Source organism: Macaca nemestrina, chromosome 15 (assembly GCF_043159975.1).
Source record: "Macaca nemestrina isolate mMacNem1 chromosome 15, mMacNem.hap1, whole genome shotgun sequence".
NCBI classification, from domain to species: Eukaryota; Metazoa; Chordata; class Mammalia; order Primates; family Cercopithecidae; genus Macaca; species Macaca nemestrina.
The window spans coordinates 10799273-10812758 of NC_092139.1; the positions used below are offsets into that span (position 1 = coordinate 10799273).

The following is a 13486-nucleotide window of genomic DNA, read 5'->3' on the forward strand; positions in this document are numbered from 1 at the left end:
TTGTAACCTCTATGTGACTCTGGGTAAGTGGGCTAAATGCACATCAAAGGGAACCCTTGAGCCAGAAAAATAACACAGCATTTAGAAAAGGTACAAAGCCAAGCCACAGAAGTTACACCAAAATAGCATGGGACCATGAAGCCTCCCTTCTAATGACTTTGGCAGGATTGATGATTAGCTTAAAGCAACCAGAGCCCTTTCTTAGAGATGGGGATGAGGTCAGCCCCAACCCCCGGATTCTTCGTCTAAAATGGACCACTGGGCATATGGAGATTCTCCCAGGAAAGCAGAAGGAGAGGTTGTTGTTGGAGAAGTAGCCACGCTTGGCCACTCTTTGCTCCGATACTTGCTGAAGGATCGTAGGGCAGTTGTTCCCTGTGCATGAAAAACTCTCCTCTTCCCTTCTCTGGTTAATTTTCAGTCACCTTTCAGATCAAAGCACAGCCATCCTGTTCTCAGTAAAGCCTTCCCTGATTTTCATGAGTGGATCAAACTCTTTGATTTAGCTTTTTATGGGATTGAGAGGAATAACCTCAAATCCCCTCCCCACTCAGTGGCACTTATTACAGCTGAAATTTTACATTTGTTGGTGGAATTATTTACTGTCATCCTCTCCCTGAAGACATGTAACCCCAACACTTAGAATATATCATGGCTCAGAGAAGACACTCAAAGTGGCTTTTAAATGAATTAATGAATAATACTTTCTCTTATTTTCTAAAATAGAAAACAAGCTACTTAGCATGTGTGTGTTAGGAGGAGGGGTACTTACCCTTCAACCAGTCCCCTTTAATTTAATTACCGTGTAGAGCTAAAATAGCACCAGGTGCTCAAGACCATTTGGGACATTTGTAATGCAGAATTTTATGAGCTCAGCCATTTTGACTTCACTGTCTATGAAAGGCAAAGGTTATTTTAAATTCCAACATTTTGCCATTTTGTATACTTTTAAATGGAACTGGAGCTATTCCAGTATCAACTATCACAAAATTCATTTCCAGACATTAGTTCTTTATCTTAACTTGAACTTAGAATCTGCTCAATGGATGACTCCTTCTTGGTATTAAAAAATTCAGCAAAGAAGATGTTGTGTCTTGCATCAAATAGTAAAGTTCATGTTATTTGCAGACATCCTTTGGGGAAGCAATGCGCTGCCTTGGAAGAGCTCTAGACAGGAGCCAGAAGTTCAGACTTGAGGCCAGGTTGTGCCCTTGTTCAGCATTGGGCAGATCATTGGCCTCAGTTTCTCCATCCATGAAAATTCATGCATTGGACCAGATGGACTTTAAGACTCTTTCCAGGATCAAAAAATACTATCAAACTTTCTGAATTTGTCCATATTCTTTTTTTTTTTTTTTTTTTTTTTTTTTTTTGAGATGGTGTCTTATTCTGTTGCCTAGGCTGGAGTACAGTGGCATGATCATGGCTCACTGCAGCCTCCTGGGCTCAAGCAATCCTCCTGCCTCGGCCTCCAAGTAGCTGGGACCACAGGTGCAAGCCACCATGCCCAGCTCATTTTTTATTATTTGTAGAGATAGGGTTTCACCATGTTGCCCTGGCTGGTCTTGAACTCCTGACCTCAAGAAATCCTCCCACATCGGCCTCCCAAAGTGCTGGGATTACAAGTGTTGGGCCACCACACCTGGCCCATACCCCATTTTTATTACAATACATTTTTTCTTTTAGTCAGAAAATTTAGTCAAGGATATTACATCCCTGGGAATTTAAAGGGATTGAGTCACAAGTATCCGGAGCAAAAAAATCATAAAATGAAGATGTTTAGGATCAAGAGGTTAGGTCAGATTAACCTGATGTTAAAATTATGAGTACCAATATTCACTCATGTCAAGATAGATTCTGACTATAATTCTCCCAACTCTTCCTTTATCTCATGACTCAGTGGGTGGCAGAGTGTAGAAATTAACACCCCCTTGCTGAAGAAATCAGGTGTCCTGGAATTGGACTTCAGGGCAGCTGCTCAGAGAGAGACAGAAAGAGAGAAGGGAGACAAGGACAGAGGAAGAGAGAGAAAGACAGAGGGATGGAGGGGGAGGAAGGGAAGAAGGGAAGGAAGAGAGAGAAAGAGAGGAAATAAAGACCGAATGGATAACATTTGAAGAAGTTTTAATTGTGGAGTGTAGGGGCTGCACCTAAAAGTGAAGAAGTAGGTTTTGTGGACACTCTTCCAATTCAAAACCCTTTCACCAAGTTCCAGTCTAGTTGTCTTTTACTAACTTTATAGCCTAACTCAGTCATCCCCAAAGTGGAGTGTGGAGAAAAATTTCAGAAGTTCTATATTTATTTTAACTCTTCTTTAATTTCTAATTTTGATTAGTAAAATGATACATGTTTATAATATATACATAAATAAGTATGCATGTATTGAAGGTGGAAATTCAAAATGTTTTTACTAATGGGAACTTGATTGAAACCATTTGGAGACCAGTGGCCTAAATCAGAACTCCATATTCTAACAGCAAAGGGCGTCTTACCACCACCTTGATTCCTAATGAGTTACTTACATAAACATAATTAATAATGCTTCTATGTTTCTTTTTTGAAAGAAAAAATCTTAACTTTTTCCAAGATTTTAACACAAGTCCACATTCACAGTAAAAAAATTTTAAATACAGAAAAATATAAAGGAGAAAATTAACATTATGTATAACCTCAGTCCGTGTTTATTAAAAAGAGATCTTCCATTTTTAAAATTTTGAGACCATTTTGAATGTTTTCCTTTCATTTTTTTTAACTCTTTAGGGTGCTGAAAAGTCACCCACCACTTCAGCTGACCTTAAGTCAGACAAAGCCAACTTTACATCCCAGGAGACCCAAGGGGCAGTTAAGAATCCCAAAGGATGTAACCCATCAGTGCACACACAGTCCACGACAACCCCTGAAACTGCAAAGGAAGGCATCAAGGAGAAATCAGGCCCCACCTCTCTGCCTCTGGGCAAACTGTTTTGGAAAAAGGTAAGTCTAATTTTCAAGCTTTAGAGAGTCGTCAGGGTGGGGATGACTCGAGAAATTCTTTCTGTTGGGCTAACTGTTGTCCTCAACAATGTATGGAAGGTATTTTTTCTTCTTCTTCAAAATGTCTCGACTTGCCATTGAGTTGAAGCCTTCTAATGTGTTCCCAGAAAGAATGAAATGCCTGTCATGTTATAAACATGTGTTTTGTGGGGAAGAAGAGGAAATGAACAAGTAGAATTTTTCATTCTTTGAGTGACTTCATTTCATGACAGAGGGTTGTGGTATTTCATGATTTCATTTTCATTCTGAAATGGTTTAAAATTCTGGCTTCAGCCGGGCACAGTGGCTCACCCCTGTAATTCCAGCACTTTGGGAGGCCAAGGCGGGCGGATCACGAGGTCGGGAGATCGAGACCATCCTGGTTAACCCGGTGAAACCCTGTCTCTACTAAAAATACAAAAAATTAGCCCAGCGTGGTGGCCGGCGCCTGTAGTCCCAGCTGCTTGGGAGGCTGAGGCAGGAGAATGGGGTGAACCTGGGGGGCAGAGGTTGCAGTGAACCGAGATCGTGCCGCTGCACTCCAGCCTGAGTGACTAAGCGAGACTCCATCTCAAAAAAACAAAAAACAAAAAAACCTGGCTTCTTCGTGGTCTCTTTGAGCACTCTTACTCTGGCAAGATGAGCCACCTAGGGGCTCTCTGTCTTCACTCCTCCCCAGTCAGGCAGAATCATTCATTATCAGCCACTAGGTCTCCACTCGCCTTTTAGAAACCTAGGGGGTGTCCATCAGTTCACCACTAGGCTAGGCACACACTGTGCTCTATGACAGGAAAAGTCAAACCACTGTCCGATTTTGTTCCCGTCTGAGGTCTGAGTGGTGCTAGGACAGGGGGATTAGGGCTGAGTTATTCTAGATCTATTCCTCAATTATCATTGCTGAGCAAGCCCCAGCTGCTACACATGTGCAGAGCTTGTGTCTGTTTTAAATTTGGCCAAAAGATGAGCAAGAAGTTGGAGATGAGGGTGTGGGTGGAATTCGTAGAGTTGGAAAAATCTAACTTCAGAATTTCATCAAAACATCTATTGCACTTGGCACACCACGCAAAGCAGATGATGAATGCAGATGTCACTGTGGTATCAGCTTTACTCTCTCGTCCAGAATCCAGCTGGATGCAGGGCCTGTTCCCTGTTTGCTTCCTGTCATACAGAAACCTTCCTTCTAGGTTCTTCCCAGAACACAATCTTCAATATTTCATAAAAACTTTGGATGATGTCAGCTGACACATTCTGTTGTAATCGTTTTTCTTCATCACCCACCATTATTTATCTGAAAATATCTTTTACCAGCAATATAATAGAAGAAACAATTTCCAAGTGAGTTATATGTGTATTTGGGAGACAAGAGAGAAGACTTAAGTGGCCCATATTTGAATAATTTTAGTTAAATAATTATCACGTATTTATATGCATATTCAAGGTGCCTTAGGAAAAATAGAGTTAGCACATTAAATTTGAGATTAACATATGTTTTGCTCAAGGTTAAATAAGCATATGTTGTTGAAAAAGGAATCTAATAAAAAGGATAGTGTTATATCAATAATCGTTCTGATAGTAGATAAATAATGGTAAATTTGGGTCCTCCAAGATGCAGACACCAAGACAGAATTGACATGCAAGAGATTTATTGGAGGAAGATATCGGTGAAGAAGTAAGAGTGGCAGGGCTAGGTACAGAGAGCCTTCAGACTACAGAGAGTTCTGACCATCTAGGAAGAAAGAGAGAGAAGGAAAGAGGAATGGGTGGAGAAAGCCTCAAACTGAGGGTGGTTCTAAGAAAGTCCTGACCAAGCCAGTGGAGAATCGTAGAGTACAGATTGCGTGTTCTGGGAGGCCCACACTGGACCGGAATGAATGGCTCAGTCAGTACTCCTGTCGTGCCCAGTCATTGGTAAGAGCCCCCAGGGAGAGGAGTGGATGCTAAAGCCTTGACAGGTGGGGCTGTCCTCCTTGCAGGAATCTGAACAGCACGTTTCCATGGCTGCTACAGATGATACGATATGGCAAAAACCACACAGGTGGCGTGCCAGTGGCTGAAGTTTGAGGAACACTGATGTAAGAGCTAAAAGTTTGAAATCAGACAGATCTGATTTTGAGACTCAGTTCGTCTCTATGAGCTTTCGTTTCCTCACTTGTAATATGCAAATGATAACAGTACCTATGTCAAACAAATGAAGTAAGGATTCAGTGAAATAATGATGGTAAAACCTCCAACACTGGACCTAGTACAAAAGTGCCCATTGAACAGTGTTACCTCTCATCTATTTCCTCTGTGCTCGGGAGGGTTGAAGAACTAACCGTGCCGACCTGTTTATCTTTCTGTACTGTCCGGTTTGAGAAAGCTGCTAAACTATTGCCTCAAGTGCTTATTTAATGTTTGGAATCTACAAGAGATACAATGGTTCTTCTTTGAAGTTCAAGCTATTCCTTTGAAAAACAATGTCAGGACAACTTGACATTCATCTCCCTAATGATAGAACTTCATTATTTCAGTCTCACTGTCTTTTGCGCCACTATTTAGCTTTATTTATTTAGTATATCATTAAAAATATGAAGTTAAAAGAAATCAAAAACCAAATCCCCTGTGTCTCTCTTTCTTGCACCTAATCAGAAGAAAAGGCTCTACAAGGAAGTTTTACTTATTCAACAATATTTTAATTACTTCATTTGTGCTAAGTTGTTTTGTGCTAAATAGTTTGTGCTAAATACTAGGCATTGAAAAAGCAGCAGTAAACAAGTGTCTGTCCTTTCCTAGCTTATATTCTTGTAAGAAAGCGTATATTCTAGTAGAAAACAAAATGAGGACCTTTGTTTTCTTTAAATTACAAAGACTATGATTATAAATTCACCCTTGTAAATTTTTGAAGAGTTTTGAAAAATGCAAAGGGAAATTCTAGGAAATTCTTACATTTTCTTATATTTTCACTGATAACTAACCTAACTTCTCTTTCTTCTCTCATTTTTAGTTGAAAAACTTTCAAACATATTGATTTTCAAGTTTATAAGCCTGTAGTTATGGACAGCAGAAACGAATTTTTCCCAAAACTGGCTATGGATATGAACGTATAAGTTGTTTTGATTTATAGTCTTTATTGCTAGAGTAGTTATTATTATAAAATTTTAAAAATACCTTTAAGGAAACCAATTTCAAATTATGTTGTATTTTCCAAAAACATGTTTAAAATGCAGTTAACTGGAGTAAATATGCCCTTTATTGTTCTGAGTAAACTGGGTTCTCACTTGCCCTGTGATACAAATAACAGGTTAAATGTGAGATCCAGGCATGGCTCAAAGAACTGACTCAAAGAGGATGCTATAATACATCAGTCATAAGTTATTTACACTATTTGAGTTTCTTTTCCTCATTTGTTGAATAAGAGGATTGGGATACATAATGTTGATAATTCTTGTGTATGACAAGGCTTACATAACAGAATCAGAAAGGTTGAACTATGTATCCTTGGACAAATTGCTTGACCACTCAAAGACCCTCCTTTCTAATCTATAAAATAAGGACTATGTTTTTCTCACAGTATTGTTATAAGAAACCAATAATTGTACATATAAAGCACCTAATATACAGTATGTGCTCAATGAATGATGTCCTCATTTCTTCAAGTATGACCAATCAGTGGTCATGACTAACTACGCACGTGTGGCTTCTGGTGTTAACACCACCCTAAGTACAAAACAAGTATAAAATTCATTTGCTATCATCAAAAGATTTGAAATCCATTTGGAGGACCATGATACACACACACACACACACACACACACACACGTATTTGTAATTAATAATTGATATATTTGGAATATCTTCAAAATAGCCCTTTTCTGCTTTCCTTTGGGGGAGACAAAGAGTGGGGTGGGAAGAGCATGTGCACTCTGAAGCCACAGAGACATTATCAGGTCTCAGTTCTGACAGTTACTGACTGAATTTTAGCGGAGCACTTAAACTCTTGAGCCTCAGTTTCTTCAGTTGTAAAATTGGCCAATGATACCTATCTTTCATGTTTATTGGGAGGAATGAGAAAGAAAAGAAAGAAAAGAGAAAGAAAGAAAGAAAGAAAGAAAGAAAGAAAGAAAGAAAGAAAGAAAGAAAGAAAGAAAGAAAGAAAGAAAGAAAGAAAGAAAGAAAGAAAGAGAAGGAAGGAAGGAAGGAAGGAAGGAAAGGAAGGAAAGGAAGGAAAGGAAGGAAAGGAAGGAAAGGAAGGAAAGGAAGGAAAGGAAGGAAAGGAAGGAAAGGAAGGAAAGGAAGGAAAAGAACACCAAAAGACTGATATTCAGTGAATTATAACCCCATTCTGAAACAATGAAATTTGCAATTTAGTGTTACTCTCTGGAGTACAGGTAACAAATGCTATGGTTGTTTAGAAAAGGGAGTAATCAGTGTACGTCAAAACAGACTTAAGAACTTAAAAAAATGTATCTGAATCTTTTGGGTGATTTGTTTCAAATACAGATTTTAACACCTTCCCATTGGGGATTCTGGTTGAGAAAATGTGGGCATATGTCTGGACAATTATGGAAGCACTTGAAAGATGGGCTGACCAATCTGGGCTTAATAGAAAATGTCTTAGGGCTACTGTGAGCTTAATGAACTCAGAAGAGCTGTCACATGATCAAAATGATGCTTTTAGAAGACTCACTAGGAACAGGGCAAATGCTGGCTTAAGTGTTACCATATGAAAGTCTTTTAAAGAAACCTTAAGAATTGAATTTGCTCTTTAAAGGAGAAGCAACTCTGTTATTCTAGTTTCTATGGATAAGCTATCTGCTGTTTAGCTCCCCTATTCTTAGCAATATAAATGTCCATACAGGAGCCTGTAGATTTCAGACTAGACTTTTTTATTGTCACCGTTAATGAGGCTGGACCTCAACTGTGGATCATCCACCACAACGTACTCATTGGCAGTAGAAAATAATGAACTGAAAAATGAGGCTCCTGGTTCCTTAGCTCACAGGCTTCCTGTTATATAGAGAACATACAGAAAGAAGGGAGAAGTTGCCTTCATTTGTCTTTATGTATGAGCATGGAAACAATGCCCAATACAAATACAGGTTAAATGTGAGATCCAGGCTTGGCTCAAAGAGCGAACTCAGAGGATGCTATAATACATCAGTCAGCTTTCAAGGAGAGTAGAGACACACCTCAAGCCCCAAAGGCAGGTGTGATGTTCGAGTAAGAGCAAAGGTTTACCATTTTGAATACTAGCTTGGAATACACCATAAAGCACTGAACCCACTGCCTGACAATAATAGCCTAAGAGTGGCCCTACAATGTGGGTTGTCATCATTATTATCTTTATTAGCATTACTATTTTTTTCAACTCTGTGCAATTGCATCTAATGCATGCTACTAAGCTGGAGGAATGCAAGCCAACAAAGAATATTTATTAAGAAACACAACACATTGCAAGGAGCTGTCTTTGGAAAGGCCTCTGGAATCTGGCCTCGGCCCTGTTTATTCAAAATTTTATCAGTTAACTTGGACAACGACCAAGTCAAAAGAACATTTATCAAGTTTACAAGCTGGGTGGGTTCACTAATGTAGTCCAAAATATAAACAATATGAATCTCAAAATAATGGCACAATGGGCTGAAGTTAGTATGACCTAGAATATTTGGTTTTCAAAGATCAACATGCCACTATGTTATGGTACTTGGGCCATCAAGATTTTAACTAAGACCCACATTGTCCCCTACTCCATTCCAACTTTGGAACCTAATATAACCTATTAGTTAGCAGTGTTAAAAATGTCTGTTTATAAGGGGTTCAGTAGCAAACATACATCTGGCCCAAGCCGGCTTAAGAACATTTCAAAAGCGATATAGAATTACTCAAGAAAATTCCTAAATAGGTCTAGTAGATCTAGCGAATGTCACTGCTTCCCAGCATTTATAAAAATCGCTACTGTTAATTGAAAATATACCATGTGCAGGTACCGTGCTAAGTGCTTTACATAAACAAAATAAATATCAGCAATTTTCGTAGAATGCTGAGCATAAATGAATCCATGCCCACACAAATCCCATCCAGATAGTTCCAGGGATCCAAGATAGGTGATCATGAATCAGCCTGGGCTGCCATATGTCCCTTCTGGGTGGTCACCCCCAAGCCACACCACTGCCACCACCGCAGCCACCAAGGAGATGATCCGTGCCAATTTATCCCACTCGTCACTGCTGCTGGGACTCCCAAGCCCACCGGAGTTCACCTGTCTCTTGCAAGGCAACAGGCAGAAAACGTTTTCCTTCCATGTTAAGCTCAGCGCTGAAAGGAGAATCCCACTGCAGCTGCTTGGGCCCCAGAGTGACCCCATTTGGCAAGACCCACCGTCGGCATCCATACAGCCCCTTTTCTCTCCAGTCCACACCCAATTCAAGAGTAGCTGAGCTGGACTGGGTTGTGCTACCAGTCACCAGCACCCTACCCAGAACCACTATTTCCCACAAGCCCTGGAGGTTGCTGATTCTGGAGTTCCCATTGCTCCTGGTAAATTCTCTTTCTAGGGTCCATTTCTTGAAACCTTTATTTTTGCTCCACTTCAATGCATTCTGGCTTATAGAAAAGTCTATAAACCACTGTACCCTAATTCCAGACATGGTTCAAGTTGTTCCTGCCCCTCCCCCACACGCATACCTTCCAGGATCTCCAACTCCCGTGTAAATGAGAGTCTTCATGTAAGTACCAAGAGGAACCATGTGGGTTTGACTCCAGCCACCAGGCTTCAGTGAGTCGCAGCTGTGCTTCAGCCGTGATTTTCCCTCCACAGGCTTTATTTTATTTTTCCTTAAAACAACGCCATGATCGGTAGATAGTCTAACAGTCAGCCTTTGAGTTAAGTGAACTGAGGTGCAGAGAAGTGTGATTAATTTGCCCAAGATTGCATTGCTGAAACACTGAATTTGTACCTGATTCCTTAGTGTATGGTGCTCTAGACTTGGATTCTGAGCAGATTTTCTTTTACATGTATCAAACGCTAAAAGGGGGATCAGAACCTGTCCTCTTATTATCCATTTTTGAATTCTTATATTAACTGGATATTTTGACAACTGCTAACAGAAGGCTACACTTGTAGGCCAGTGTGCAAATGTACAAAAATAGTTCAAAATTATTTAGAATGGCTCTTGGACACAATCTGAGAAGCATTGAATCATTTACATAGTGCATTTATCTCCTGTTTTCATTCTGCTCCAATTCTCCTGGTGACATTAAGAATCTCTTCTTGGCCGGGCGTGGTGGCTCATGCGTGTAATCCCAGCACTTTGAGAGGCCAAGTTGGGCAGATCACAAGGTCAGCAGATCAAGATCATGCTGGCTAACACGGGGAAACCCCGTTTCCACAAATTTAATACAAAAAATTAGCCGGGCGTGGTGGCAGGCGCCTGTATTCCCAGCTACTTGGGAGGCTGAGGCAGGAGAATGGTGTGAACCTGGGAGGCAGGGCTTGCAGTGAGCCAAGATTGTGCCACTGTACTCCAGCCTGGGTGACAGAGCAAGACTCTGTCTCAAAAAAAAAAAAAAAAAAAAAAGAAAGAAGTCTCTTCTTGATATTCACAGGCATTTATTACTGTACAAACACCTGCTGATCTCTTTTTTAAAGACTTAAAAACAATTAGAACTTAATGCATGTTTTTTATTTATTGTACTTTTTAATACGTACTACTGCTTATAGCAAGGATGTTGATATGACATTTACTGTAATAAGGCATTTCTTTTAAAATATATTTAACTTTAAAAAGTAAAATACATTTAAGTAAAAAATATTAAGTAAAAATATATTTAAGTAAAAAGAGGGTCAGTTTAAAGAAAAACATCAACTAAATAGAGGTGGTACATGGTCAGGTCAAGAATTAGAACATGGTATGAAAATCACTGAAGTCTGAGAGATGCTCAACTAAATTAGTTCCCAAAAGTAGTGCTTTGCCAAATAGCCAGACTTTAAAAATATAAAGTAGCAATTCCTTTTGAAACAGACAATATTTATAATGCCAGATTTAAAACATCAGAAAGATGTGGAGGTCTGAAACCATAATGAAGATTTTAAAAATCTGTTCAGAAGCAGCCACTTATATTCCTCACTATCACCTACATTGGTAATGGAATCTATACCAAGTTACCAGTTGCTTCTGAAATATAGTGAGCAATGAACAGCCAGAAACTTTCTAGACACAGGCAATCAAAGATAAAAACTAGTCTTGTTGCAATAAACTGGGACAGGAAAAAGGGTGTGAAAACCTAGAAGTACTGTTCTTAAATAATGGAAGAGTTTTCTCGGTCTAATATAAACAGTATAATGATTCCTGAAACTTTTGTGGACTGACCTTAGGTCTGGCTTTAAAGATACCATTTGGTTCATTACCTGTTCATAGTATTAACTAGTGTCTGACTAACCTCAGAGAAAAGGGGTGCAGTTTCAAGAAAGTATCTGATTTGGTTTGGCTGTGTCCCCACCCAAATCTCATCTCAAATTGTGATCCCCATAATCCCCAGGTGTCAAAGGAGGGACCTGATAGGAGGTGATTGGATCATGGGGGGAGCTTCCCCCATGCTGTTCTCTTGATAGCGAGTGAATTTTCATAAGATATGATGGCTTAATAAGGGGCTCTTCTCCCTTCACTCTCTCTTGCCTGCCACCATGTAAGATGTGCCTGTTTCCCCTTCCACCATGATTGTAAGTTTCCTGAGGCCTCCCCAGCCATGTGGAACTGTGAATCTATTAAACCTCTTTCCTTTATAAATTACCCAGTCTCAGGTAGTATCTTTATAGCAGTGTAAAAACAGATTAATACAGTAACACTACTGCTAATTTCTTCTGAACACACTGCAATTTCCTGATAATCAGAAGCTTCCAGAAATTCAACAATCTCTTTTAGGAACATTTTTGTGCCCAGAGAAACTTCACTATGGGAAGAAGATAACTAGTAATAAATTATGCAATCTGAAGATCTCATCTAGAGAGACAATAAGTCTGTATGTGAAGAAAGAAGTTCACACAATTGCCAAAAAAATGTGTTTCTGACCCTTGAAGTCATCATAGCAGGGGAAAATTTGGTTTTTAGATGTAAAATAAATGCATTAGAAACATTTCTACCACTTTCTGGTTCTAGTTTAACTGGAACAAGTGGCTTCACCTCTCTGAACCTCTATTTCTTACTCTGTAAGTGATCACAATACTTACCATTTTGGGGTGCTTTGAGTGAGATAATATATAATGCAAGATGCCTAGTGCAGAAGATATATTTGTAAATATTACTTCCTGTCTTCCCCTCCCCTGGATGTCTTAAAGAAAAAAAATAGGACTTAGTAACAAAATGGATATAGACAGAGTTCTTAACTTGTAATCCAAGAGGAGAGACACAGAAGGTCTATGAATCCTGAAATTATTTGCAAAGTATATTGTTTATGTGCATTTCTCTGGGAGGAGAGTCCAGATCTATGAAATGAGTCTCAAAGTGGTCTGTAACATCCACACCCGTCCGTCCAGAAGTTTAAGAACCACCAAAAGAAAGATACAAAAATGAACTCCAAAGTTGGCTGATAGAATAATTGTGACTTTGAACTTTGACAGAATCGGGATAACTCCTATCCCACTTGGGGCAGGACTGCATATGCCAGAATTACTCCAGGGAGTATAATGGTGTTTGAATGTAGATGAGTAGGACTGCAGCAATCTAGCCTTCCACAGACATGTTTTAGTCAAATTGAATTTTGACTTGATGAACTTGGCCTAGACTGAGGCCTGATGAAAGCAGCGGCCCCTGCTGCTGGCCCCTGTGCTATGGTCAGGATAGGGCTTGGACCTTGCCTATTGTATTATAAAGCCTGCTTGCTCAAAAGGGCCACTGAATGAGTTTCTCTGGACTTATTACCAGAATTTTCCTGAGCAGCTTCTTTGTTTTTACCTAACAGTGACTCTGTATTGAATGATTAATTGCATTTCTCTCTTTTCATCAGCTACTAGAAAATATAAAGACAAGTACGTTGCTTACCTACAAAAGTTAGCATTTTCTGTGACAACACTTCTGCTTGCTCCATTTGTATCATGGCTGCATCCGTGTTTTAATTTTCTCTTGGTTGCATTTTAAAATACATAACTATATATATACACATATATATATACATATATACTGTTTTCATTTTTGTAAGTCTCCTTCAAGTCCTTTTTAGAATGAGGTGTACATAGGCAATTCAGTGTCCCCAAATGCACCACAAGACTGTGAGCCCAACTAACCCTTTGCTTTTATGTAACAATTTTGTTTTTGTAACCTTTTAACTCTCACTTTTGTTTTTATCTTCCTTTAGTCAGTTAAAGAGGACTCAGTCCCCACAGGTGCAGAGGAGAATGTAAGTTACACATTGCACGGCAGAATCATTCCATTCTCATCTTCCGCCATGTTGGACAATTGGGCATCTTCAGCTCTGGGATCCTGTGTTCTTGCATGCTGCCAGT

The 13486-nt window shown here is 39.5% G+C and overlaps 1 protein-coding gene across 15 annotated transcripts in view; it reads left to right on the forward strand.

Moving 5' to 3' along the window:
* LOC105470646 (brain enriched myelin associated protein 1) overlaps window positions 1–13486 on the forward strand; it is a 126889-nt gene that overhangs the window by 81510 nt on the left and 31893 nt on the right. For 9 of the 15 annotated variants that reach the window (XM_011722807.2, XM_011722814.2, XM_071079133.1 and 6 more), the window contains 2 exons: window positions 2761–2973; window positions 13339–13380. In XM_011722807.2, the coding sequence (XP_011721109.2) occupies window positions 2761–2973; window positions 13339–13380 (255 nt within the window). The remainder of the gene's footprint in view (window positions 1–2760; window positions 2974–13338; window positions 13381–13486) is intronic. The other 6 variants (XM_071079132.1, XM_071079135.1, XM_011722810.2 and 3 more) reach the window with 1 other exon arrangement.